Raw genomic sequence first — 26,437 nt, forward strand, 5'->3', positions numbered from 1 at the left:
TCGAACGCTTGTGCCGTGCGGGTCGAATGTCGAATGTGGTGTGCCGCTAAAGAGCCCATAAGAACGGGAAACGGAAGACGGGGAAAATAGAGATCCGGAATAACACTGACGGATGCGGATGCGCACTTTGGGTGACAGCGACAATCGTTTATTGCCTGGCACAATTAACTTAAGCTATATAAAAATTGTATGTACGAGCTATATATATATTGTATGTGTGTGTGTGTGTATGAATGTGTGTGGATGTGTATTGTGTATATATATGTGTGTGTGTGTTTGGTTTGCTAATTTACAAACTGGCGAGTTAAGCAGCGACGAAATTTGATTAGATTCTCTCGACATTCACGTCTGTTCTATTGCCCGATTTACCGATATTCCGACTTTCCAGTGGCCCTCCTCTCTCCTTTATACACATTGCAATTGGAAGCTAATGTCGTTCCAAATACTATGACGTTCCCACTGCTGCAGCAGCATTGCCGCCCGATGCAGCGCCATTAACTGACGCCAGCTCCAGGCCAAGCTCCTGTCCTACAACTTGCCATCGCCGTCCCCGCTCATCAGCTGCATGCGCTCCAGCTGGTCGGCCACGGTCCGCTGCTCGCTGATCAGTCGGAGTATTTCCTGCTTCTCCTCGTTCGTGTGGACCTTGCGCTTGGCCCGGTACTGCTGCGTTCGCTTGTAGCACTCGAGGATCTCCTGGTCGATGCTGTCCAGTTTTCGCTTCAGTTCGATGCGCTTGATCTCCTCGCTGGCGCCGGCGCGCAGGCGCTGCAGCTCGTCGCTATTGAACTGAGCCACCGTATTGATCTCGGCGGTGACCCGTTTGATTTCGAGCAGCACCTCATCCACATCCTCGTGGGCGCCCAGCTCATTCGCGTCGATCAGTCCGCTGTCCATCAGCTCCTTTTTCAGCCGCTGCTCAATGCCAACGCCGTGCTTGAGCATGGCCAGGGAGCGGAAATTGCCAGAGGCGGCCGCCGCATTGCTCGTGGATGAAGAGTGGGTGTTCTCGTTGCTGCTGCTGTTGCTGTGCTCCCCCACCGCCGCCTGCTCGCTGGGCAGTGATTCGTCCATCAGCGCCGAGACGAGTCTCTGGGTCAGTGGGCCCGTTATGCCCTCCTCCAGCATGCCCTCGGCCTTCTTCAGCATGGCCGTCGCATTCTGTGACTTTTGGCGCGCCCCTCCCGGCTGCAAGGCCTTCATGTCCTCCTGTGCCCACACCGTGGAGTAGTGGGGCCCCAGCGGCGGCACCGGCGGCACCAACGGTCCCCGATACTGCTCCAGCAGATCGTCAATCAGTCGCAGATCCTCGTTGGTCAGTGGCATGCAATAAGGCTCAACGGATAGCCAAAACTTATTTGGCATGTCGTTTTTAGGCATCGCCACCTTTGGTAGAATCTGTTGCTGTTGCGCCTGCTGCTGCTGCTGTTGATGGTTGATGGCGGGCATAGTCGGAATGTAGTCCATGCTGTCGTCCGTGTGCGTGGCCAGGGGACTGTTCTTGGCCATGTGCTTGGAGCCCGCCATCTGCTGCTGCTTGAGTATCGTCATGGAGGATTGTTTTTTGCGCACACCCGTCGGCTCATCACGCAGTTTTCTCTTCGAGCTGCTGTTGGCCGTTGCTGTCGCTGGGCTGCCGACGCCGCTGCTGCTGCCTCCGCCACTGTTGCTGCCCAATCCCAGCAGGCCATTGAGCATGCCCAGCGTTGTGGGCGGTGAGCCAGGCGGCGCGCGTTCCAATTTTCGACGATCCTGACGCTTCTCGTCCTTGTCCAGGCTATCGTATTCCGCTTTTAGTACGCGCGTACGCAAGGCCACATTTGAGAGCATCAGCTCCAGCTCCAGCTGCACCGCATCTAGGTCCTCGGCAGCCAAGTGCTCGTCCGCTGGCCGCTGCAACGCGGCAGCAATCGTTGGCAGCTGCTTCGGCACATCCCTGCTCCGTATTAGTGGTATTACCGTACCACTCGGCGTCACAAAGATGTCCGTATCGGCCACCACATGGGACGCTGACTTGCTGCTGCCAGCGCCCGCACCTCCTCCGCTTCCACCCACACCCCCACTACCACTCACTCCGCAGCCTGCACCGCTATTGCCGTTGGTGTTATTGTTTGCAAGCAACTTGCCAGCTGAGATGCCAAAGCCAGCAGCGCCGAAATGGCTCATCTTTAGATTCTTGAGGTTCGCACTCATTTGGAGCGGCTTAGAACTGCGCAGTTTCACGTGTGTTATGCTTGCGAAATTCACTGCAATTTATTCGCGTATAAAAAAAGCTGAGAGGCACTTGCGAGCTAGCGTCGCTTGCGATATCCAAGAACTAACACAAGAAGTGGCCAAAGTATCGATAGCCGCGAATGCAGAGTATCGCACCAAAAGTACCGATACCCGCGACTTGCTCAGAAGCATGATTTAAATCAAGCATTTAATATGTACTCACATAAATATTTATATCTGTGTTTTTTTATATTCATTTTGCATTTAGCAATTGAGCATCTGTACCAGTATTATCATAATGATTGTATGAGTACTTATCGATAGTCGGCGAGTGACGAGCGCGCATTATCAATTTTCCGATTAGCATTGTGTAGCGATAGCGCCCTGGTACTTTGTTTCGTTTGCTTTTTGTTCTTTGTTGTTCCGTGCGCGCTATTCTGTGATAAAGTGTACTTAACCAATTCTTTAATGTTATTAATTAGTAATGATTAGATCTTGGCTTAAATGCACGCCAGCTAATATATGCATATAACGAGCAACTCCTGCTGCCTCAAATAAGACGAAATAATAACAATAGCAGCACAGAAGAGAGAGGGGCAGCACCAGCAACAGCAACAGCAGCAGCAGTAGCAGCAGCGCTGCAAGCATCAGCAGCCAGCCAACGTTTGTATGTAAACAGTGGCCCCGTGGTGCATTCTACATATGTGTGTAATATTTATGTAATTGAAAAACAATGTTGTCAAAGCTAATCTCGTGATGCGCTCTCCATTAATTGATCGACCAGTTTTTACTGACTCAATCACGCAAAACGCAGACGCAGTTGCCTTACACCAGCATCAACAGCATCAGCGCTTTCATCATCATCAATAGCAACAACAAAAACAACAGCAACAGCAGCAACGGGACTTATCAGCACTCTGCGACGCAGGCGCTGTCTTTCGGGCAGCGCTAACTGCCGTCCGCTGCTTTCATTTCCAGAATTGCAGCAGTGAGTCAGACGGAGGCGCGCGCTGTGCATTTCTTTTGACTTTATTGATCAAATATTTGCCTGTATGTAGTTGCATACATGAGTGTGTATGTGTCTGCTTCTGTGAGTGTGAGTGTATTTGTTTGCTGCTTCCTTATCAGCGCGTATAATTAGGCTAGCAGACAAAATCCGTGTGCAGAGCAAACGCAAAGTGATAAGGAAAAAAATTAAATAAAATACAAATTGAAGAGAACAAGCAACAAGTGTTTGTCTTGCTGTTGTTGTAAATACCGTTTCAAATATTGATGCTTGTGCGATATGGCCTAATCCATCAGACTGGACGCGCTGAAATCTATATTTGGAATTAAATTTTGATGTTAACTAAGTGGACGCACGCAATTGATATATTGACAGACTATCAATTAACGCCCGTAGGTGCTTGCAAACATGTTTGTCTATACCTATGTATACATATTACAGACATACAGCTATATATATGTATATACATATATACTATATATACATGTATATAGATAGTGCGCGTCCGTGTTTGTCCTATTGTAAAGCGGAAATTGTTGCTCCACTAGACTTTGGCTTTAAGCCCAACAGCTGCTGTTAGGGCTTTTGTTGTTGTTGTTGTTGTTGTTGTTTTTGTTTTGTAGCAAATATTTGCCCAATTAATTGATTATAAATGTTAACGTCTTTGCTTGCTCAGCGCAGCGACAAATTTTTCCAATTTGTTTAGCTTATTATTCGGTCGGCGCTAATGAACGTAAACAAGCATAAAAAATCTTTTTATGCATACATACATACATATACACATACGTATTTTGTATACATGATAAAACAGTTACCAGGGAGATGACAAAGAATTGTTGCTACGCTTTCAGAATCTCTAATATAATATTAAATATTAATAATGTAGAAGAAGAAGAAAAAATGCTTACACTTTGTAGATCCTTAGAGCTCAAAGTTGTTATATCTAAATCGTGATATCTATCATTCAATTAAATTTATAAAGCGCATCCTAATAAGATAACATATATATACTTTTTCTTTTGACCCAATATATACTATATTTAATTTATTGTAGTTGATTAAATTTAAATTTTGTAATCAGTCTAAACCTATCAGAGCTACATGTGATTATATACATATTATTTCAATTGCTCACATATATATTTAAATATATTAATTACTTACATTTATTTTAACATTTCCCTAAATATACTATTACACTAAATATACTATTATACTATTATCTTTTAGTTTTTCATCGGAATGGTATTGTGCAATGCAACAATACAATGAACAGATCTGTATATATTCCGATAGATTATTGTACCGAGCACTAACTATATTCTATAATTTGTCAAGATTAGAGATCAGTGTTTAGCGATCCAAAAACATATAACTATATATTACCATAATCGCATCCCAGATATTCAGTCTATGCAGATCTTAGGTACTTAGATAATAGATTTCTAATTGGAATCGCGTACATGTAGATGAATTTCTTTATTCCAAATATTGTAACTAATAATTTTATTTTTCAAAAACCAAATAGAATATATATTTGGCCAATTTTTGAAGTCCCAGTCTAGTTTGAGGCATCATAAAATCGTTCTTGTCTTTGAAAAGATCAACACAATTTTAGGCTTTGATGCGCAACGTATAAAATATATTCAAAGTTTCATTAAGGTAGCTTATTGTATTAATAGGTCTATATGTATGTGTATCGAGTTTGTAAATTTTTTTGTGTATTTGCATTTTGAAAGATTTCTTGTGCTGTTAGACGAGATTTTCATATGATATAACTATTAAAAAGATACACTCTAATCATAACCATTGCACTCTATTACATTTGGCAGCTGTTTTGTTGTACAGCAAATTCTTGTTTATACTCATTCACGAAAGTGAAATGAGTTTATTGGTTTTGTGCAATGTCCGTCTGTCCGTCGGCTAGAGACTTGAATTTTAGAACAGATTCGTGTATACCCTTTTAGTATAAAGTGGACAAGGGACATAGCTAATTGGATAATCTATTTTTCGGTATATCAGGTATACCATGGTAGTTGAAGTGGAATTTAGGGAAGTTTAAATTTGGAATATATGCTGAAGCCCGTTGGGGCGTGGCAACCGAGTACATATCTGCATCTACAGTCAGAGCTAGAAATGTAGCGACTAAATTACTGTTGACATCCTCTACTGATTTTCCCAAAAATATTATATAAATATATATTGATTGATAAATCGGGAGAAAGATCTGGCAGGCCTGATATTATATATTATATATTATATATTATATATTATATATTATATATTATATATTATATATTATATATTATATATTATATATTATATATTATATATTATATATTATATATTATATAATATATATTATATATTATATATTATATATATCTTATAAAACCATGAAAGAGCATTATGCAGTCGATTATGCTCGGCTGCCACGTTCTAACTTATGTCTTTTGCAAATACCTGTAAGTGCTTAATCGTTCAGTTGGTTAGTCTTTATCTACATGCATATTTTACCAGCTACTCTTCATATACATATGTAGAAACTGTTCGGCGTCTGCAGTCGGGCGTTAAATTACCAGCGACTGAGTGAAAGCCGTTAAGTATGAACTGACTTTACATTTGTTTCGCATTCACAGTGTTGGCTCGCAGTTGGCTAAGAACAAAGCCAGGGACACGACGATAACACCGCCTCCGCCGTCGTCGTCGTCGTCGCCGCCGCCGCCATGAAGTTCGCTGAGCATCTGTCGGCGCACATAACGCCCGAGTGGCGTAAGCAGTACATCAACTATGAGGTGAGACTTGTCATACAGCACACTTCGAAAAGAGATAAAAAAGGGGGAGAAGAAGACTTCAAGATTCGTGCGAAGCAGATTAGCAACAAAAATGAACTTGGTTTACTTAAGACTAGATATGTCATAGATGATACTCTATTTATAAGCGCAGAGCCAGCCAGAGCTCAAATATGTATTTACTTAGGCAGGTAAATAAGACTTATTTTGATCCATCACAATAAATAATCCATCAATCTATTCCGATGACAGAGGCATGAGATGTGAAATTTGATTGAACTGTTCCAAATTTGTTGATATATCAATAGATCGTCTATATTTAATCAAAGTGGTTGAAGAGGAAATTATTGCTAATCTTAAATTTAAATTGATTAGCTAGGTTGATAATTCATTAGGCAAAATATATAAAAATAATTAAAACTGAATTAATCAAACTTTATGGGAGCTGGCATGGCAAGCGGCTTATAGTCCATAATGAAAATGAATCCATCAATCAGTTCTCATGATGAAACGATAAAATGGCATTTTAATTGAACTGTTCCAAAATTATAGACATTCCTAAGGAGTTCTCTATTAATACAAAATAATTTGTTATTGATTTCAAATGTTAGAAAGAGAAAGAGAGAGTACATAATTGCAATTAATTTCTAATAGAAGAGCTTTCGGAAACTGTACAGAGAAGAGAACACTTCAAAGCGTAAGAGTATTATAGATATATAAACGGTAGATTGTAAATAGATAACAAAGTTTCTTATGCATAGCTTTGGCTTGGAATACTTAATAAAAACTTTGTTCTCATAGAAGAGAATGGAAAACAAGAAGAATCACAGATTTATAGAGATACAGATAGATCACTAAATTTGCTCTTGAGTGTCTTCCAGATACTCTAATCGCTAGGTTTTGAATACGTACTCTTTTGTAGAATAGTATATTAATATATATTTATATATCTTTATGTATTGGGCATTACTCTAATAATATTAATAATAATATGTGCTCAACAGGAAATGAAAGCCATGCTGTACTTGGCTGTCGAGGAGGCGCCATCTGTGGACAGCGTGGAGGATGAGGTGCTCAAACGCCACTTTGCCAACTTCGACGAGAACTTCTTTCACTATTGTGACAAGGAGCTGAAGAAGATAAATACGTTCTATTCTGAAAAGTTGGCAGAGGCAACGCGTAAATTTGCGACACTCAATGCGGAGCTAAAGTCCAGCATCGAGGAGTCCGAGCGCACGGCCAAGAAGTCCAAGGGGCAGAAGCGACATGCCGCATTGCCAGATCGCAAAGCACGCGAGCTAAAATTAGCCTTCAGCGAATTTTATTTGAGTCTTATACTGCTGCAGAACTATCAGAATCTGAATCATACGGGTTTTCGCAAGATTCTTAAGAAGCACGACAAGGTAAGAGATGTCGTTGTATTCAATGAGAGGGTTTTAAAATACTTCTGCTATTGCAGCTGCTGCGCGTAGACACCGGTGCCAAATGGCGTCAGGAATATGTGGAGGCATCGCATTTCTTCATCAACAAAGACATTGACAACATCATCAATGAAACGGAGACGACGGTCACGGGCGAGCTGGAAGGCGGCGACCGGCAGCGTGCGATGAAACGCTTGCGTGTGCCGCCCCTTGGCGAGCAGCAGAGTCCGTGGACCACCTTTAAGGTCGGCCTCTTCTCGGGCAGCTTCATTGTGCTCGGCATTGTGGTTGTGCTGTCTGCCATATTTCACGACATAACCGGCGAGAATTTGAAGGTCACGTTTCGGCTGTATCGCGGTCCCTTGTTGATCATCGAATTTATATTTCTGATTGGCGTTAACATCTATGGCTGGCGTTCGTCGGGTGTTAATCACGTGCTGATCTTCGAGCTGGATCCCCGCAATCATCTATCCGAGCAGCATCTGATGGAGCTGGCGGCCATATTCGGCGTCGTCTGGACCCTGAGCATGCTCAGCTTTCTGTACAGCGCCAGCCTGAGCATACCAGCGTTCATCAATCCATTAACATTGACCCTGATCATGGTGATCTTTTTGGTGAATCCGTTTCATGTGCTCCATCATGACGCACGCTTCTGGCTGCTGCGCATCACTGGCCGCTGTGTTGCTGCGCCGTTCTTTCATGTGGGCTTCGCCGATTTCTGGCTGGGCGACCAGCTGAACTCGCTAGCCACCGCGATCTTAGATTTTGAGTATCTCATATGCTTCTACTTCACCAATGGCAACTGGTCGGAGGCGGTGGATGCGTCCATTTGTATGGAAAAGGATTTTATAGTGCGACCCATCGTCAACTGTCTGCCTGCCTGGTTCCGATTTGCGCAGTGTCTGCGCCGTTATCGGGACACACGAGAAGCCTTTCCACATCTGGTGAATGCGGGCAAATATTCGACGACCTTCATGGTTGTCATCTTTGCCACGCTCAAAAGCTTCAACAGTCGTAAGCAGACCTCTATATCTACCTCGTTGGCACAGCATTCTATATAGTTCCATCTCTTTCTATCTCATGTCAGCTAACTATGCGAGCACCTTTGATAACCCCTACACTTGGCTGTGGATAGTGGCTTCTATAGCCTCCTCCTGTTATTCGTACACATGGGACATCAAAATGGATTGGGGCTTGTTCGATAAGAATGCGGGCGAGAATACGTTCCTGCGCGAGGAAGTCGTCTACTCGTCCACAGTGCGTACCAAAACTTCGTTCCAAAAATGAGATTTATTTTGTACTTATCTGGTATATGTTTCATCCGCTTAGGGCTTCTACTATTTTGCCATCTTGGAGGATCTGGCGCTGCGCTTCATCTGGGCGCTGTCCTTCTATTTGACTGAAATGAAAATCGTTAGTGGCGACATAATGACCTCTATAACGGGCATTCTGGAAGTCTTTCGGTAAGCCGAGATGCACTTTGACGTTTCATTAATAACTTATGTGCATTTACATTCTGTTAGCCGTTTCGTTTGGAACTTCTTCCGCTTGGAGAACGAACATCTGAATAACTGCGGTAAATTCCGTGCCGTACGAGATATTTCCATTGCCCCGCTTGATTCGTCCGATCAGACGCTCATTTTGCGCATGATGGACGAGACGGATGGTGTAATCAATCGCTACACAAAAACGAACAGACCCAAGCCAAAGAAGATCAAGGATCCGGAGAAGCGTAGTCTGTTGCATGCACGCGGCTCACTGCCGGATCTCAGCATTGATATTGATGGCAGTAAAAAGCTTTAAATGATATGGTCCACCCCCACCCACACACCTCATGCGCTTCCTGAACGAACGTTTTATTTTTTTTCCTTCTTTTTTTTCCCCCTCTTTTTGTTGATTTTAGTTAATGCTTACACGTCTAGTTACTAAGTACTTAAAGAGCAAAACACATAAATAATTAGAGCTTAAGTTGAACTAAACAAAACTAAAATTGCATTCCATAAACGCATCTAACAATGGACCAAAACCCAGCCCCAGACAAAAAACGAAAGGAAAAGAAACCCAAAAGATTAACCCATTCCCAATCATTCCCATAGAGCGGCAGTATTACTTAGTAAGTCCAGACCCAATACCTTTATACTAATACTAATAATTGGCAAAATCCCAAATAGAAAAACATTCCTTTTTGAAAAGAAAAAAAAAAAAAAACAAAAAATTAATTGAAAATGAGAAGTAAACCTTAATTAAGATTTAGACAATTATTATTTTTTTTCTATTTCTAAATAATAGCGTCGATTTGTTTGTACTTAGTAGTTTCGTGGAGTTGTGCTTTATTAATATTAATATTATTATTATTATGAATTTTTAGTTCAAATGCAATTCGAGAAACCATTTTTGATATGTGAAACTATATTGCAGCAGTTTTCTAAATTCTTTGAGTAGCCTGCTTTTTGGGCGTAGTAATTTCAGATTGTATACATTTATAAAATCTATAAATAGACTTCAAAACGTGTAACGTTATCGTACCAAGTAGAAAGTTTTAGTGAGCGGCCTTGTCTTAAGTCTGAGCAATTTCGCAATATCCCCCTTTTTGACCGTTAATTTCTTTTTGTTTGCCTCTAAATGTAAATAGCTAAAAGCATGACTATATTGAACAGAACTGAACTAAGAACTGTTAATAATAATAAATATATATATATAATATATATTCCCTATATACCACATATAAATATTTATATATATATACATACACACAACTCTAGAGCTCTAGAAATACGAATAACACATATGCATTAATACATATAATAATTGTATTAGCCGGGTTATGCCTCTAAGAGAACCCGATACATAATTGAAACGAACTGTACGAAATAAAGACGCCTAGTTATATGCAGCATACACGCAAACATGTTTAAATGTATTCACGAAATGTTCTCCATTACGGCGCAGACGAGGGCGGTGCCGCGCATTATCCAAAATTCTGGATCGTTCTTACTGAGCAACAGTATGGAGAGCACAAAGTTGGTGGAGTGGCCTGTGGTGGAGAGTACTCCGGAACGCTGTTGCGTCTTATAGAGGGGCGCCTCATAGCGCACAATGGGATTAACATCCAGGCATGGGAAGAAGCGGATGATAGGCATGCGGGTGTATAGTTCACCGAAGCGAGCATCCGTCAAGCCACCCATGCTCAGATCCCAGCGAGCGGCCTCCACAAAGATGCCGTGTACATTGATCATCCCATCCGTGCACTCCTCCAGATTGCCATAGAGACGAGCGTCCTGAAATGAAAGAGGTTAGCAATTCACATCGATAATGTGACCGACTCTGCACGTACGCTGACATGTGCATTGTGCAGCTCGAAGAAGTCGTGCTGCACCAGCTCCAGCTCGACTACTTGGAAATCAATCTTCAGCGAATCGATGGGCAGCACACGGCGTCTGGCATACGTCTGGAGGACACCGGTGAGAAACGACTGTGGGAAGAAGAAGCCGCTGATCCAGTAGGAGCGTGGGGCCCCATTCTCAGCCCAGTGTTGGATGAAGTCGATGCGTCGCTGGAAGTCCGCAATGTAGTTGGGCAGCGGCTTGATGGACAGAAAACTGCGCTTGGCCCAGCTCGCGGGCACAATATTGGCTAAAAGGGCGCGGAATACCAATTCCAGATCCTCGGACATTACAACCAAACCTTTGATTGCCTTCGACAGATTGATCAGGCTATCATGAATGATGCCTAGTGCAATGTTGAAGCGATCGATCTCCTGCACTAAGACAGTCGTCAGCGATGGCATCTGGCCCTTGTTGTCCAACTGGAATATGGATGATTTATGGACTTGCGTTTCACGTTAGCCCAAATCCAAGCAACTTACCACAGTGAGAGTGTCGTGTATCGGCTCGCGCTGTATTCTGGTGGTGAGGACTTTCTGTATGCGCGCTATGATCGACTGGCAGAGATCGTTCTCCATGGCCTGGCCCTCATCGGCTGCGGAGCGAGGCTGGCCCAGCATAAGTGTGTTGATGAAGAATTCGGTTTCCTTGGTCTGGAACACAATGTTGGCGTTCTGATTCATGCCAAAGATCTCGGGATCCTCTAACACCGGGAAGCCCAACACAAATGCCGCATACTCCTTGAGCGTCTTGCCTTGCGGATCTCTGTAATAAGTATCGCCTCGGCAATACTTATAGTCCGGCTGTATTATGCGCTCCGACGAGAAGATGGTTAATATTGTGCGCAGTGTACGCAGATCCCAGTAGTCCGTAACGCGACCGCCCCACGTGATGTCACCATTGATGTAGAGTATGGCTTCCCACGGTATATCGCTCATGACTTCACGATTTATGAAGAAGTCCAGCGTCTTTAATCCACACTCGCGATCGCTCTCACTGAACTCGTACGTTATATTCCAGCCAAGTGGTCCGAACTTGCGACGCTCCAATAGAACCGCGTGGAACATACACAAACCAAAAACAATTGCACGCCATTTGCCATTCTGGATGTGCTGCTCGAAGAACTCAGTCTTTAGATCACTCAAGGCGCCGATGACATTCGCCTTGATGCCCTTGGGCGGCTCATTGGTAATCTTAACGGAGTTTTGCAGCACACTAATGGGAAAGGATTGGGTGGGCATGGAGGAAAGGAACAAACGGAAGTCTGCGTGTGCCTTTGTAATGCCCAGAGTTAGGTTCCGCACTACTGTCTCTAGTACTCGCATCCAGGACGTGGCCAAGTGACAGTTCTGCAGAAATACCCAGTGGCCCATGCGCAGACTCTTATCAATCAAACTCTCGGCAAGCGGTCCTTGGCCCTGGCCCAATGAAATGGAGTAATATTTATCCGTAAATTTCATTTCTGTGGTGAACTTGAGGAAACCAGACATGGGATCCGAGCCGGTGGACAGCACAAAGATCAATGGCGTCACCGATGAGGTATCCAGATAGCTGAAGAGGTGAAAAACTCAAGTTAGCAGGGAACTGTCTCTCGCATTCTCCTACGGGCTCTACTTACACTGTGCTGAGTTGGGTGCCCCCGGCGGAGACTTCTGTAAAGTATTTACCCACCGTCTCATGCAGGTAGCTAACGACATTTAGAACGAAACGTGGCTTTCGGAAATTGGCTATAAACATGAGCTTATGGAAGTTCTTTAGTCGCTTATTCCACTTATCAGTGGGCGTTGCGTTGGTTTGAGCGTAATCAAACTCTTCCCTGTTTTCCGACAGCTGAATGAAAAACGGTGTGCCCAGCTCGTCCGTGAAGTGCGAAAAGGCTTCTGGAAAATGCATTTCCAAAAATAGTGCAGACTCCCATTGAACCTGACTGATTTTCAATTCCGGTGGCTGTGGCTTGGCTTTGACTGTGCCAACAGAGCCGCGCGTGAGGAACCCAAACTCGTCTTCAGTGACACGACCCTCTTGCCGTTCCACAGACAACGCCAGCAGAAAGCTAAAGATGAGTTTATGATTCTCGAACAGACCACGCGATATGTTATCGTAAATAGCCTTCAACTCATCCACCATCAATGTGGAGATGCGCAGCTCTACGGCCATGGCGGGATGGTCAATACGTAGTACATTGCAAAAGACCTGCGTGAAGTACTTCAGGCTGTACTGGTACATGGGATCGATTTCAGCCAAGCTGGCGACAACAAAGTAGAGAATAGCGCCGCGTGACGCTAGGATGCGATAACGTTCACGCGAGGCGGTTATAATCTTTTCAGTTTCCTCTGTGTCGATCAGACGTGCCGCGATGATCAATGAAGTTTCCTAGAAATGGGAGAGATATCAGAGAGTTTATTAAGAAAGTCTATAACAACCAAACTCCTGAGGTTTTAATCTTAAAGCCCGACCAATGCCTTACCTTGGCATCATTTAGTGTTTCCACCAATTCCTCATCGTCCAAAATGTTGCCCTCAGAGTTAAATAAAAGCTTGAGTACTTTATCCTCCAGCGCCAGCAGCTGTTGCTTATCCGCATTGATCTTGACCACCAGATCGTTACGTTGCGCCTCCATGGCTGGCAGCTCGATAGCTACAATGTCTCTGTGAGGTGTAAGGGATATTAGAGTGAGGTGAGATTAATGCCAGACTCTGGTTGCTTACGCCAGCAATTGATCCTCGAGCCCGCTTTCAGTGACCAAAAAGTTAACTAAGGTCACATTGATGCACACCTCGGGCAGGTAATGGGGATTGGGCAGCTTTGTGGTCATATACAGTTTGAAATTATCATCGTAGTCAATGACTTGGTCGCCCAATTTGAGATAGATCCGACCCTCAGACTTGTAGGTCTCGCGCTGGAGTATGGGACGCAGTGAAGGATCTATGGTCTCCTCGATTTCCTCCAGCAGCACTGGATTACCCTGCCGTACGCTGTTCTCAAGCACGCGCATCATGGAGGCGTCTGTCATCTTGATGACCTGCAGGTTGTTGTCCTTCTCCATGTTGCGTATCCAGCGATTGGCCTGCTCCTGCGGATCGATCATGAGGGCCCAGCGCAAGGCACGCGTCGCATAGATGCCATTCTCAATGGATATGTTATCCTTGGGCAGGCCATCGACATTCCATTGCCGCATCTCGTAAGCATCGCCCAGGACCTTCAGCAAATTGAACTCCTTGCTGGAGGGAATGGTGAACTCGCGGCATTTGTCCACCCACAATTGGCTCATTTCGCGACGGTATTGATTGGAGAAGGCGCCCAAGTAGGCAACACAGGCAGCTGCCACCAGCACATCTCCGGGCACACAGCCCAGGTCGGCAGTAAGAGACTTGACAGTGTCTCGCCAACGAACCTGCTCGTCGGCCAACGCAGAGGTGAGTCGTCCGGCGCGATTGATGCGTCCATAGGTGAGATCCACATTATCCTGTATGGCCTGAAATTCGAGCTGTTTCTCTTCCAGACTGTCGCGCAGCGATTGTATCTTTGCCTCGACGGCCGCGAGCTCCTTTTGCTTTTGCCGCAGCACCTTCATCACCTCCTTGAGCTCAGCTTCGGCTGCTTCTTTCCGCTTGATCTTCGGCTCCACCACTTTGTAGACTTTGTTGAAGCTGTCCATGGCAATGACCCACATGCTCACAGACTTGGCTACCTTGGACACTTTCTCGAATTTCTGTGTGGATAAAAGTAATCGAGATCAAATGCAGTCCTTTCGTAGGCTAGACCATACTCACAGCGGGCACAAAATCCTTATGCTCGATGTACTTTTTGACTTTCTTGACGACGTCGTCCTTCATGTGCTCCTTGTCGTATTCGAACAGTCGCTTGATGAAGTTAATGTCTGCCATAATGGCCTTGGCGGCTGCCCAGGTGGGTCTAGGGACAGCATCAAGCTGGTCAGATTTATTTCTTATATGTACATATTCGCGTTCGACTTACTTTGCGCCCAATAAAATGCAAACAGCTTCCATGCAGAACTGCACTAGGGCTGGCGGTGTTGTGAACGACTTCAGTTCATTGATGTCGGCTTTTGTGAGACCTTTGAGAGCCTCCTCGGAGTCGCGCAGAGCTGGCATGGCTGTCTCCAAGTCCTTGCTGGCGTCTGCGGATATGGCCTGGGCAATGGCTGCCTTCTCCTTCGCGTTGGCCTCATCCTCCATGACGCCTTGCTTGACGGCGTCCGCCTGTTTGGTCTCCTTGGTTAGATTGTCCACCAAGGACTTCATCATGGCCGACTTCTCATCCAGCTGAGGCACCATAACTTCCAGCTCCTTTTGCATGACTGCAATCTGAAAGGCGTAAACAGGCGAGTCATGGATGCCATATGGATGCATGAATGTTTGCATGTGATCAACATACCACTTCATTCGTCTCCAGCAGTTTGTTAAGACCGCTGGCAATGCGCTTCCGCTTGGCTATAATCTCCTGAGTTTTAATCTTGAGCAGAGTCTCGTATAGCTTAAGCAGCTCTAGATAACTGCTGGGCGTGGTATAGTAATGCCGCTTCATCTCCTTGTAGAAACGCACAGAGGCATCCTCGACGGTCTGGGGGATTCAGTAGGGACGATTAAACCTTTCCAATGCCAAATATTGGCCACGTACCTTGTGCATGAAGACGGTGGTGCTAGCCAGAGCCACTCTCTCATTATAGTTGGGTGCTATCTTTGTGAGCAGGCCCAAGGCAACAGAGTACAGGGCCTCGGTGGGCCAGCTAGTGAACCAATCGATGGTGGTGCAGTTGACCAACGAGGGGAACATGCGGCAGCGTCGTCGAAATGCATCACCCACTGGACTCATCGACATGACCACATGGAGATTGTTCCTCACGCGGTTGATGAAGAACTTGTAGATCTCATCGCGTGGACAGCTCTGTCAGTAATTTGTTTAGATTAAGTATGTTGAGTTACTTTGAGACTAATTAGCAACTACCTCGTCCTTTTTGGACGCATTGCAGGCATCACGCGCATCCAGTATAATCTTCTCATACTCGTCGCCTTCAAACAAGTTTGGCACCTCGCCAGAGTTGAGAATATTGTTAATGTCCTCAAGGAACTCCTCCTCAACGATTTGGCTGTCAATCAGCAGGAAGGTAACAGGCTGATTATCAATCTAAAAGGAGGCAAGCGAGTTAAGAGATTACAAAATAAACTATTGATATACTAATTAGCTTGGTGCTTACGCCTGCAATTCGATAGAGGACGCGCAGATCCTCGTGGAAGGCATTGAGATCGTAGTTGCGCCTCATCTCGATCTGCCAGCAGTTGTATTCGTTGACATGCGAGGCTAGTCGGGTCAGCGATTGCTTGCCCATGCCGGCGACGCCCACTAGCAAGCCGTTGCCACGATCGCTGCGCAGTAGGCGAGCCAGCCGGACCGTGTGCTCCATGGCGTCTTGGAAAAGTATCAATTTCATGTACTTGCCCACCGCCATCGAGTTGTAGTCGGCAATGTAATCGTTGAGCACGCTCTCCAGCTTGGTGTGATCCTTGACCTCTTCGTAGACGCGCTCGTTCTTCGGCTTGCCGAATATCATAAAGTCGCCAAAGAGTATGGGCGGCTCTTCGAGTCCGACAACGTCGCGATTGAAGTGATGAAGGCACACGTCATTCATCAGCTGGCGAAAGATCGCCTTGTCCTCCAAGTTGATGAGACGATCGTGAAAGACGCGCGTTGTCTCGTGGTAAAACAGACGCAGAATCTGATTCTCCAAGTTGTAGTACATATTATTCGCCTGCAATATGCCCTGTATACACTTGGACAAGTCTCGCAAATTGAATATATAATGGGAGCGATCGGGCGTGGGAAGCATCACTTTCGTCACACGCATATAGACATCCACGCAGGCGTTGACTATCGACTCGGACAGCGCCCGAATGGCGGACGAGAAGGTTTGCAGGAAGCCAAGCAGAATTCCGTTGAAGATCTGGGAGAGCGTCTCCTCGTTGGGCTTGGGCAGGGAAAATAGTGCGAAATGCCGCACAAAACGTGGCGTCAACAAATTGCGTCCACCGCCAGGCGGAGCACAGGCACAGCCCAAGACCACGTCCAGAATATCCTTCCAGAAGAGTTTCTCCCGATCGTAGAAGCCCTTGAAGTCCAGATACTGCCTGCAATTGGGTTGGGTTGGCTTACATATTGGATTCTACAAATCTACTTTAGTTCCGCACAAACCTGAGTAGCTCGATGGCCGGCTGGCTGCCATAGGTATCCAGCTTGGGCATATTGACATCGTCGATGAAGATGATGACCGTTTTGCCAACTGGCGCGCCCAGCTGGGTCTTCTTACGCTTCTCCAGCGGTCCCTCGATCATTTCCTGTGTGCGTAAGCTGCTCGTTTGTGCCGAGAAATTGAGTACCACGGGTATGACCTTGCCCTCGGCTAGCCGCTTCATGCAGCTAATGGCCAGCACAGTTTTGCCCACGCCCGTCTCGCCGGTGACCATGACAGGAAAGTCGCGTTTGAAGAGCAGATCAGCTACATAGCTAAAGGAAATTGGGGGTCAGAAGGAATCGCGCTCTAGTCTGCTCTGTTGGCATTCAGTTACCCGTATTTGGTGGTATCCACGGTTGGCACCTGCATGTCGTAGTAGGATATGTCCGAATGGAACACAAACTTGGGCATTATATCATTCCAGTTACCCCAATCGTTGTTCTCCAAGTCGACGCGATAGTTCCACAGGGAACGCTCTGGCATGCTGAAGAGAAAATATCATAGAACTTCTCTTAGGGATTTGACTTTCAGTGCTTCACTTACTCCATATTTGGATGCACGGCCATGGCTCTGCCCCAAAAGTCCTCAAATGACATTTTTTCCGCATCTTTTAAGTTGGATGCAATCGCCCAGAGCACACACCACGTGAAGATCTTTGTTAGCAGATTCTTGGCCGGCTCCTCTCCCAGTGTGTACCAGTTGACGCCCTCCAGCTGCGAAGAGATCAAGGAGCAGCAGAGCCGCACCTTGGAGCCGAGCACTTGGTGTATGGTGTAGGATGCACGCTTGCGTTCGATTTTCAGCGCCTTCTCAAAGTAACCGATAAAGAGCTGATACAGAAACTCGGACAGATTCGCGTTCAGCTTCTTGCCCATATCAACTTCGCGCCAGGTATCGACGAGCGGTATCCAGCCCAGGTCCCCGGGATCGACGTACACCATGCCGCAACGCGAAACTGTCGCTGGCGAGGCCTGCAACAGATCCTGCACTTCGAAGAGCATGTGTATCCAAGCAGTTAGCTTGATACGCTCGGAGTTGGCCAGACACAGCATCTTGTTATCATCGAGGACAGTGTTCAAGTTCTCAATCCACACGGCATCCACGGGGCCGTCGCACATGATCCACTGATGAATTTCATCTGTGAGCGTACAAAATCAAGAGTGATTCGAGTCTTAGAAAAGTCCTTGGGCGCTTACCCTCCACTAGAGTCGCCACGCGCACTGCAAGGCCCAGTAGACCGTCTTGCCACTCCAAGGTCTTGGGATCCACATAGCCGTATAGCTCGTTCATGCTAACGGCCTTGGGATTCATTGTCTGTATGACGACAGGCCGAAAGTTTGGATCTGGCACCTCGTTCTCGAAGAGGTGGGCCAACGCAAACTCCAGGGCATGCAGCACCACCGACTTACCACCTCCCGTGGGACCCACCGTCATGACGCCCCAACGCACACACATGGTCTCATATAGCTGAAGGCACTTTCGAATTGTGGTTGGCACTGGCTGCAGATTCTTTTGACGCAGGCCAATCCGCAGGCTCTCCTCCAAGTGAGGATGCTGCGAGTCGGGTAGGTCGACTCCCGGAAACAGATCGCTAAGTATGCCGCGGAACAGTATGGCATCGTCGGCCAAGAACTTGGGTATGTTTGAGTCTCGCAACGCGGCAATTAGGGTTATATCCTCTCGCTGATTGGGCGCGGCTCGCTTGAGAGCGCCGGCCATTACCAGCACAGACTTGACGGCTCGCATGCCGAAATCGTAGTGGTTCTGTTGGCTAAGCTGCTGACTGCACAGCTGGTACATTTGCACCATTTTGCGGGCCAATATCTTGGGGTCCTCGAAGCCCTCCGAGTACAAAATAACCTCGGAGATGAGCGCATAGTCGGGCACCATCATAGATATGGGCCGGAAGAGTGCCTTCAAATTGTCCGGCAGCTCTGTACGGCCGGCGTAGCCCGGATTCATGGTTATAAACACGCAGCACGAGTGATTGATTTTTATTTCGCGACCTTCAAACATGAAACTGAAGAGAATACAAAAGTTAAATGTTAAGATAATTAAGAAAATACATGGAAATACTTTGTATTATAATTAGGGTTTTCGCATAATCGAAGAACTTTTACTATTTTCAAATCACCGAAGGACTGGAGGTATGAAAAGGAATGGCAAAGGATTTTTTATGTTAGCCGATTTTGAGGCATAATACAAATCCTTTCACATTAAAAAACTATTCCGAGTGTTACAACGATTACTTGTATATCTCGATTGGCTTACCGTTTAGCTTTCATCACCTTGGCTGTTCGTATGGTAATCAACTGCTGGGCAATCACAGACAACACTTCGATATCAATACGATTGAACTCGTCGAAGCAGCACCAGGCGCCGCACTGAGCCAGGCCAGAGAAGAAGCGTCCCATCATCTTGTAGTCGAGACCATCCGAGCAATTGAATACGACGCACTGTTTCGCCAAAGCCTTGGCCAAATCCTTCGTGGTCTCCGTTTTGCCCGTACCAGCCGGGCCAGCAGGAGCACCACCCAAGTCCATTTGAAAGGCGCCCATCAGACAGAGGTAACAGCGATCTGTGAGTGGTGTAAGCACCAACACACCTCCAGCGCCCAAATACTCGTAATAATAGGGTATATTAGCAGCTGCCATGCGAGAGAAGACCGCCTCGTTTTCGACGGCCCAATAGAAGCGCAGCATCTTCAGCCAATTGAAGTCCAAGCTAGAGAGCGAAGGCAAAAATCAGTTAAAGCCAAGCAGAGATTTAAATGAAAAGAGAATTAGTGAGTCTTGGGTGAGCTAGACTACGAGATACCCATCAACCTGAGCATATAATTTTGCATGGCATACTTACGGATTGTGGACGCCCTTTTCTATAAGCATGCGCACTGAGTCCTTGGCATGGACATCGATCGTGATTAGCGCGCAGAGGATCTTTCTCAACAGCGATGAGATATTTTTGCGTGTGAGGGCCGCCAGGGCGCCAAGATCCTGCAGACATTTGTACTCGAATTTGATCATCTTGTCAACGGTGTTGACTGCATTCCTATCCTTGGCCTCGAATATGCGATGAATGTCGGCGGCCCATTGTACCTGAGAGACGGTGAGTACAACCTGGTTGGGATGATCCTGAAACCATTCGTCGCGGTCCTTGGCTGCATAGCACTGATAGCCAAAGCGCATGTAACGCTTAACGGACACAAACATCGCATCCTCCACCTTGCTGAGCCACTCCTCGACGGCACCGCGCGCCTTTAGGCCTTTGCCGAACTGTAGCTTCTCGCCCTCGGGCGATAGGAAGGCAATTATGTCATTTGTGGCCACCATTTTGCCATCGCCACCCTCCTTCTGGCCAAACTCCAGGCGATAGATGGCATCGAAGCATTTGCGCAAATGCGGCTGCACAGCTTGGGGTATCCGCGTCTGGGCGAGAATTTCGAGCAGCTCGTCGTTGGACAGAAAGTAGAATCTGAGAGACAGAGTTAAAATGAGTCCGCTTGGCTTAAGTGAACGACTGAGCGAGTGAGTGAGTCCTTTACCTGGGAAATACCACACGCTTCACTTCCAAATAGGCCTCTAAGCCACGCGAAATAGCATCGAGTAAGCGATTGTCCTCCATAAGCATCTCGTAGACCTCTATGCTGGACATGGTCGGTAGTGCCAACGCCACCTTCTTGGCCTGACGCAGTATTTCCTTAAAGTTCTTGTCCACCTGATTGAACATTTTGGCCTCATGGGGCAGCTGCCGTTGTATATCAGCCGAGGCAAAGATGGCCTCCAAATAGATCCAGGCGCCCTGGCAGTCCATCCAAGCCTCTAAGGTAAGTAATAGTTAGGCTACGCTCTGGCTACATACTCTAGTTAACCCACCAAATGTCTTGCCAAATTGATCCAGAGCCGTTGTCCACTCCTCCACACGTGCTTTGATGGGACCCACGAATTTGGATGCAGCTATGGTATTGATATTCACGTTGGCATCATCCAGCACCGCCTGCAACTCCTCGGTACCGGCAAGAATGAAAACATCTTTTTGGTCATGATGCGATACAATGAAGAGCTCCGTCTCCTTCCACATCGTCTCGATTCCCTTGAGCATGTTCTCCAGCTGCGTTTCTCCAGTGGCTTGCGAGGAGATTTGCATGAGGCTCTCGGCATTGTTCTCATCATCAAAGGCGTGTACCTCATCATAGGTGGAAATCCGGATGTTCGGTTCCTGGAAGAATTTACGGCCCAGCAGCTCCTCAATCTCAGTCCAATGACGCTGTTCGAAGGATAATATTAATTTCAAGCTTAATTCATTGATATATATTCTGTATGCCTACCGCACGAAGATTCGGATTGCGCAGATAACCAATAACTGGCAATTTCTCCTTGAAGTCCTCGGCAGATTTTTGTAGTACGGGCACTATATCATTGGGTGGTAAGTACTTTTGGAACTGCATACAGTTCTTAATAGTTTTTGCATTCAGCTCCATCATTTCATTCACGGGCAGAGAATTAAAATCGGCAGTTAACCAGCTGGCAAGCGACTCCTCCCAGTCCATTAATGTCTTGTATAGATTTTGCCGCTGTCGTATATTGTAGAAACCTTCGTCCATCTCCTCATACATGGTGAGATCGATACGGAATTCCTTTTGATAACCTAGCAGTTCATCGGCTTTCTCCCGGCACTCATTCATACGGCTCAGCAGTTCGTCTAGCTTCTCATTAACTTTTTTGCGTTCTGATTGGCTCTGTGGAGGTGTATCGAGCTCAAATTAAATGTACGACTGTGAGACACCCCTCCCAGGGACTAGAAACGCCATCCCATAGGACCCCCCCAATCCATTTGCAGACATAGCAACGCGTCCATTTGATATCGACCCGGTGTCAGAACTTACCATGAGCAGCCACTCTTCGATGGCCTGGATAGCTACTTCGTGTATATTTTCCTTTAGATTGTGAATGTCTTCCTGCATAGCTTCGTCGAGCTGATTGATGAAGTCCTGACGTTTCTCCAAAATCTCGCCCAGCGTTTCTCTGGTCCGATTCAGATAGTCCTCGGTGTCCATGTAGTCCTCTTTGCGTTCATCGTCAATCGGTATATTGAAGTCTTTGATGATCATCAGCAAATCGTGTATATAGTCAATAACGAGGAAAAGTTGATCGAGCTCCACGTGACAGTTATCAAGGAAGCGGAGATGGGCAACCAACGGGAGCGTTGATTGAGGCTCAAAGTTGATGCGGCCAAAAAAGTCCTGGGCATCCTCATAGAGCTTCGTAGTCTCCTCCTCGGCCAGCTGGGGCAAGTAAATGGCCAAAACGCTTTGCAGGCGCTGACAGACGGGCGTCACCGCATCCTTAAAACCGCTCTGGCCCAATTTCAAGAGGCCCAGGTATACCTGATCCAGAATACCATCCAGTGCTTGCAGATTGTTGCAATAGCGATCGCAATAGTTGCGCAGCGCCGTGAGGTCTGCAAAGAGAGTTGGAAATATTAAGAGAGGAGAGAAGAGAGAGTTTGTGCCTGCCCAAGAAGAACAAATTTCAAGTCTTCCTTTTACTAAGCCCTCCCATTCCATTGCACACATAAGTACACTTCTCACACTTCATTTCGATTTGCCTTTGAGCTACGTTACTCCCCACACACACACGTGTATATATATATATATATATATATATATATATCCTCATGTCCTCACACTGTGCGTACTGTGGTGCAAACCACATATATTTATGACTATTTTATATGCATATTAAATATAAACATAAATGAAAAATTGCATTGCACAAAAAAAAAAAAACAAGTAAGAAAGCTCTAGTCGAGACTGCTCGACTACGAGATCCCCTGAACCCTACAAGCAACTGATATTTCAATAATAATTAGCACCCACACACGCACTCATGCAAACAAATACACGCACACACACACACTCACATATACAGGCGATTGCGCTTGGGTTGCGCTGCAGTGTTGGCAATATTATGAGAACTTATTTGTTGAATAATTTAATTTCTAGACGTACGATCGTAATGAAACTTTCAGAACGTATTCATATTGTTTAAATGTATGTGTATACCGAAGCACAAGTCTCTAGTATTTGATATACGACTTTTACAAAGATTAGGGTGAGGGGGTGGATTTAGGGGTGGGGGGTAAATTTTAACAAAAACCGAAATTGTATGACATGCGTCTTAATATACATTTTAAATTTGGAGACTCTAGCTTGAAAGATGTAGGAGATAAAATTTTTTTAGTGATTTTTGATAAGGTTTTTTATCGATAAAAAAGTATCGGAATGAGTTATCGTTTTTTAGTGATAAACTCGATATCCGCGTGATATATACGGACATTTTAAAAAAAAAGTTGAAGTCTCTAGCTCTTGTATCTTCTGAAATCGACGCGTTCAAACATACGGACGGACGGACAGACAGACGGACAGGGCTAAATCGACTCAGTTCGTCGCCCTGATCAAGAATATATATACTTTGTGGGGTCTGCCACGCCTCCTTCTGCCTGTTACATACATTTTAACAAAACCATTATACCCTGATATATATATATATATATCATATATATATATATGATATAATAATAATAATAATAATAATAAGAAAATTTATAAACGTATTTCAGAAAATAACAGAAATTTAATTTAATAAAACACTATGAGCTTGTAAACTTGTAAATATCACAAAACAGATCATATTTGAATTGAACTTTAATAGTAATTTTAATTAGTTAAAAGCTGAAACCCTAAGTCTTTATTTAATCTTCATTTAATTAAATTTCAAATAATCCCATATTGCTTTATTCAGAACTATTTATTATTGTTTATACCAACTTAGCATGACAACATATCAACTGTTTGCATATTCATATACCACTGTGCCTTGTAGAACTAAGAAATTGCCACACAAATAACTGTAATCACCAGTTATGCTTTTGCTAGTCCCGTTAATGTTGCAGCGAGAGCAGCTTAAAAATGCTGCAATTTTCGCAGTTTAGCTTTGACTGCGACTGCGGAAGCTTTGAATATTGTGATAAGTGTGTGTGTGTGCTAAATTATATACATGCATACACATGAGTATAATTACATATGTATGTATGTATGTATGTTCACATTTAGGTAGAGTTCGAATCAAAGGATAATACGTGCATACAAACAGAAGGATGGAAGCTGTCTTTTAAGATTCAACGATTCGTGAAGAGATTACCAAATTGTTAGCTCATATAGATTACTATGTATGTATGTATATGCCTAATACCTTCTAGTAAGCTCTAATGGATATGCATGGGTAACATAGTTAACTAAACCAAGAAATGTCTCCTAAGATGACAGCATTTCGATTGATCTAATTAGGCTATCTTTTATAGTACCCTCTTATAGCATATTTACCTCTTTCGTTGCTAAGCTCTTCCGGGTCAGTGGTGGCATCTATCTCATAGTTCTCCCGTATTGTATGAAAGCGTGACGTATAAAGGTGAGCCATCTCGTATGCCTCGTGAATCAGTACAAATATATCTTTGCTGCTCGAACGATTGATGATGATGGTGATGGGATTTAGAAGTAATACGACTGAAGCTTACCGATTGAAAGTGAATTCCTCATCTTGCTTTAACAGGAAGGTCAATTCCGGCGCTGACTGATACAGACATTCCTCCTGACGGCCCATGATGGAAGGCCTAGATGAAATGAAATAGTAAATTGGAGTAGGCCAGTCAAATTATGTCATGCACTGAGATAGCCTACGCTGTATATTGGGTGAATTCCGGGTCTGTGGTAAAGGGCGGGATGTCTAGGACACTCTCCAAGATCAAGCCCGTAATGCGCTGAAAGATCAGCTTTAAGACATCCTCCAAGGGCTCCACCTCAATGCGATCGGGCAGAAGACGCAGCTGTGCTAAGAAAAATGGAGCTTGTGGTGCCTCAGGTGGACGCGGTTTTTCGACTGTCATGTCAAGACGATCGTGACTGATTATTTCTTCTTCTGTTGGCGCCACTTTGTTGTGTTCATCAAAAGCGGTATGCAGGTCCGCATAGCTCTGAATGGTTACACGATACAGCGCTTGATACAACATCATGTCGCAGTAGGTGAGAAAGCTGCCAACGGGGAGAAGAACGCGAGCAGTTAGTTTAGGATGTGGCAATTGAGAGTACGGCTAGAAGAGTTGCTATCATCGAAATTCAGATCACCGAAATAATATGAGCGTACTTGGTTAAGGTCTTGCAAAACGCACGCTTCCGGGCTCTATCCATAAAGCTGTGTGCCTCTCGCATTTTCTTGACAGATGGATAGTAATTGATCTCATCATCGGGATAGAAGCCGCGCGCCATAATGGCCTCAGTGCATGAACGATCTGCGGGATTAAGGGAAATTTGAAAATCCCTATAGATATATCTCAACTATACGCACATATAGCTTTGCCCGCAAAGCCTCGAAATTCGTGGAAGAGGAGGTTGAGCTGCTCGTAGATGCGCATGTGGAGCTCCAGAAAGTAGAAGGGATGCCATTCCTCGATAATTTCCGTATTGACAAAGCTGAGACGGTCCAGGACAACAAGATCGGCTCGCATGCGAAGAACAGCCTTGGCCAGTTGGGGAATGACGATAAATAGATTATTCTGCAAGTGGTTGCGGGCGTAGTTCAATTTGCGCCACTTTATTGTCTTCTCCCACACTTTGAAGCCCTTCCACAAGCGGAAGATGGAGAAGGTGCGTATTTGGATGATGCTCAGGAACTGCTGGAACTCCTGTTGCCATTGGTTGAGCGGCGTGAAGAAGTTCTCGGAGACGCGCCAATAGGTAACGCCATGCCGCGTTACTGTATAGTAGGGCTTATAGATGTTCAAATTGCAATACTCAACCTCGCGCAGGCTGTACGGGGTGAAGAATTCGCTATCCTTGGGCAGCATATAGTCCAGGTAGACAAAGCTGTCGTCCTTCATGCTGCGCATCCGATTAATGACCAGGTTCAGGTCGGGTATTAGTGAAGCGCCCGTTTTAATCTGTAGGTTGACGTCGGTGAGTGACTTGGTTGGCCGCTCCCTGAAGAACGCCCTCATGCTCCGCTGCCGACTCTTCCGCATAACGGACTCCCTCGCTATGCTGTTTGCCCTGGAGGTTGGGGTCACACTTGGAACGGTCATATCTTTCTCGTCCTCCTTGTCGCTGTCCACGTACAAGTCGACTCGACGGGTCTTTTCCGGTGGCGGAGCATCTTTCTTTTCGGCTGGGGCGTCCTCCTCCATTTTGCGCACTTAACGGCTCAACAATCAGTCAAATATATGGTTCTGCAGTGTAGAGGAATCAATTGGCATATCTAAATATATATTTATATATATATATACATATATACATATATATTGATATATTTATATATATATAT

The 26,437-nt window shown here is 45.3% G+C and overlaps 3 protein-coding genes across 4 annotated transcripts; 1 reads left to right on the forward strand and 2 right to left on the reverse strand.

Moving 5' to 3' along the window:
• Positions 1-10,331, forward strand: LOC115565049 (solute carrier family 53 member 1). 2 transcript variants are annotated; one of them, XM_089264929.1, is made up of 7 exons: positions 1-187; positions 5,860-6,015; positions 7,017-7,415; positions 7,472-8,447; positions 8,521-8,690; positions 8,763-8,896; positions 8,957-10,331. In XM_089264929.1, the coding sequence occupies exons 2-7, from the start codon at positions 5,947-5,949 to the stop codon at positions 9,234-9,236; spliced, it is 2,028 nt and encodes a 675-aa protein (XP_089121055.1). In that variant the 5' UTR covers positions 1-187; positions 5,860-5,946; the 3' UTR covers positions 9,237-10,331. The 2 variants fall into 2 exon arrangements, with proteins under 2 accessions (XP_089121055.1, XP_089121054.1); XM_089264928.1 differs by lacking the exon at positions 1-187 and adding an exon at positions 2,578-2,881.
• On the reverse strand, positions 114-2,341 carry Ada3 (transcriptional adaptor 3). The gene has a single exon (XM_018109773.3). The coding sequence runs from the start codon at positions 2,191-2,193 to the stop codon at positions 529-531; it is 1,665 nt and encodes a 554-aa protein (XP_017965262.1). The 5' UTR covers positions 2,194-2,341; the 3' UTR covers positions 114-528.
• On the reverse strand, positions 9,624-26,437 carry Dhc16F (Dynein heavy chain at 16F). Its single transcript, XM_089264927.1, has 27 exons — positions 25,466-26,437; positions 25,265-25,409; positions 24,802-25,152; positions 24,639-24,734; positions 24,448-24,578; positions 21,949-22,523; positions 21,391-21,801; positions 20,939-21,329; positions 20,608-20,884; positions 19,923-20,537; positions 19,338-19,790; positions 18,263-19,086; positions 17,610-18,204; positions 17,401-17,550; positions 17,027-17,338; positions 16,035-16,962; positions 15,785-15,964; positions 15,458-15,724; positions 15,215-15,400; positions 14,795-15,144; positions 14,590-14,731; positions 13,525-14,528; positions 13,284-13,464; positions 12,435-13,189; positions 11,299-12,367; positions 10,768-11,238; positions 9,624-10,711 (listed from the first exon to the last, which is right to left on the reverse strand). The coding sequence occupies exons 1-27, from the start codon at positions 26,298-26,300 to the stop codon at positions 10,355-10,357; spliced, it is 12,051 nt and encodes a 4,016-aa protein (XP_089121053.1). The 5' UTR covers positions 26,301-26,437; the 3' UTR covers positions 9,624-10,354.

The sequence above is a fragment of the Drosophila navojoa genome, chromosome X, assembly GCF_054131105.1.
Source record: "Drosophila navojoa isolate 15081-1374.11 chromosome X, UAZ_NAV_1.0, whole genome shotgun sequence".
Taxonomy (NCBI): domain Eukaryota; kingdom Metazoa; phylum Arthropoda; class Insecta; order Diptera; family Drosophilidae; genus Drosophila; species Drosophila navojoa.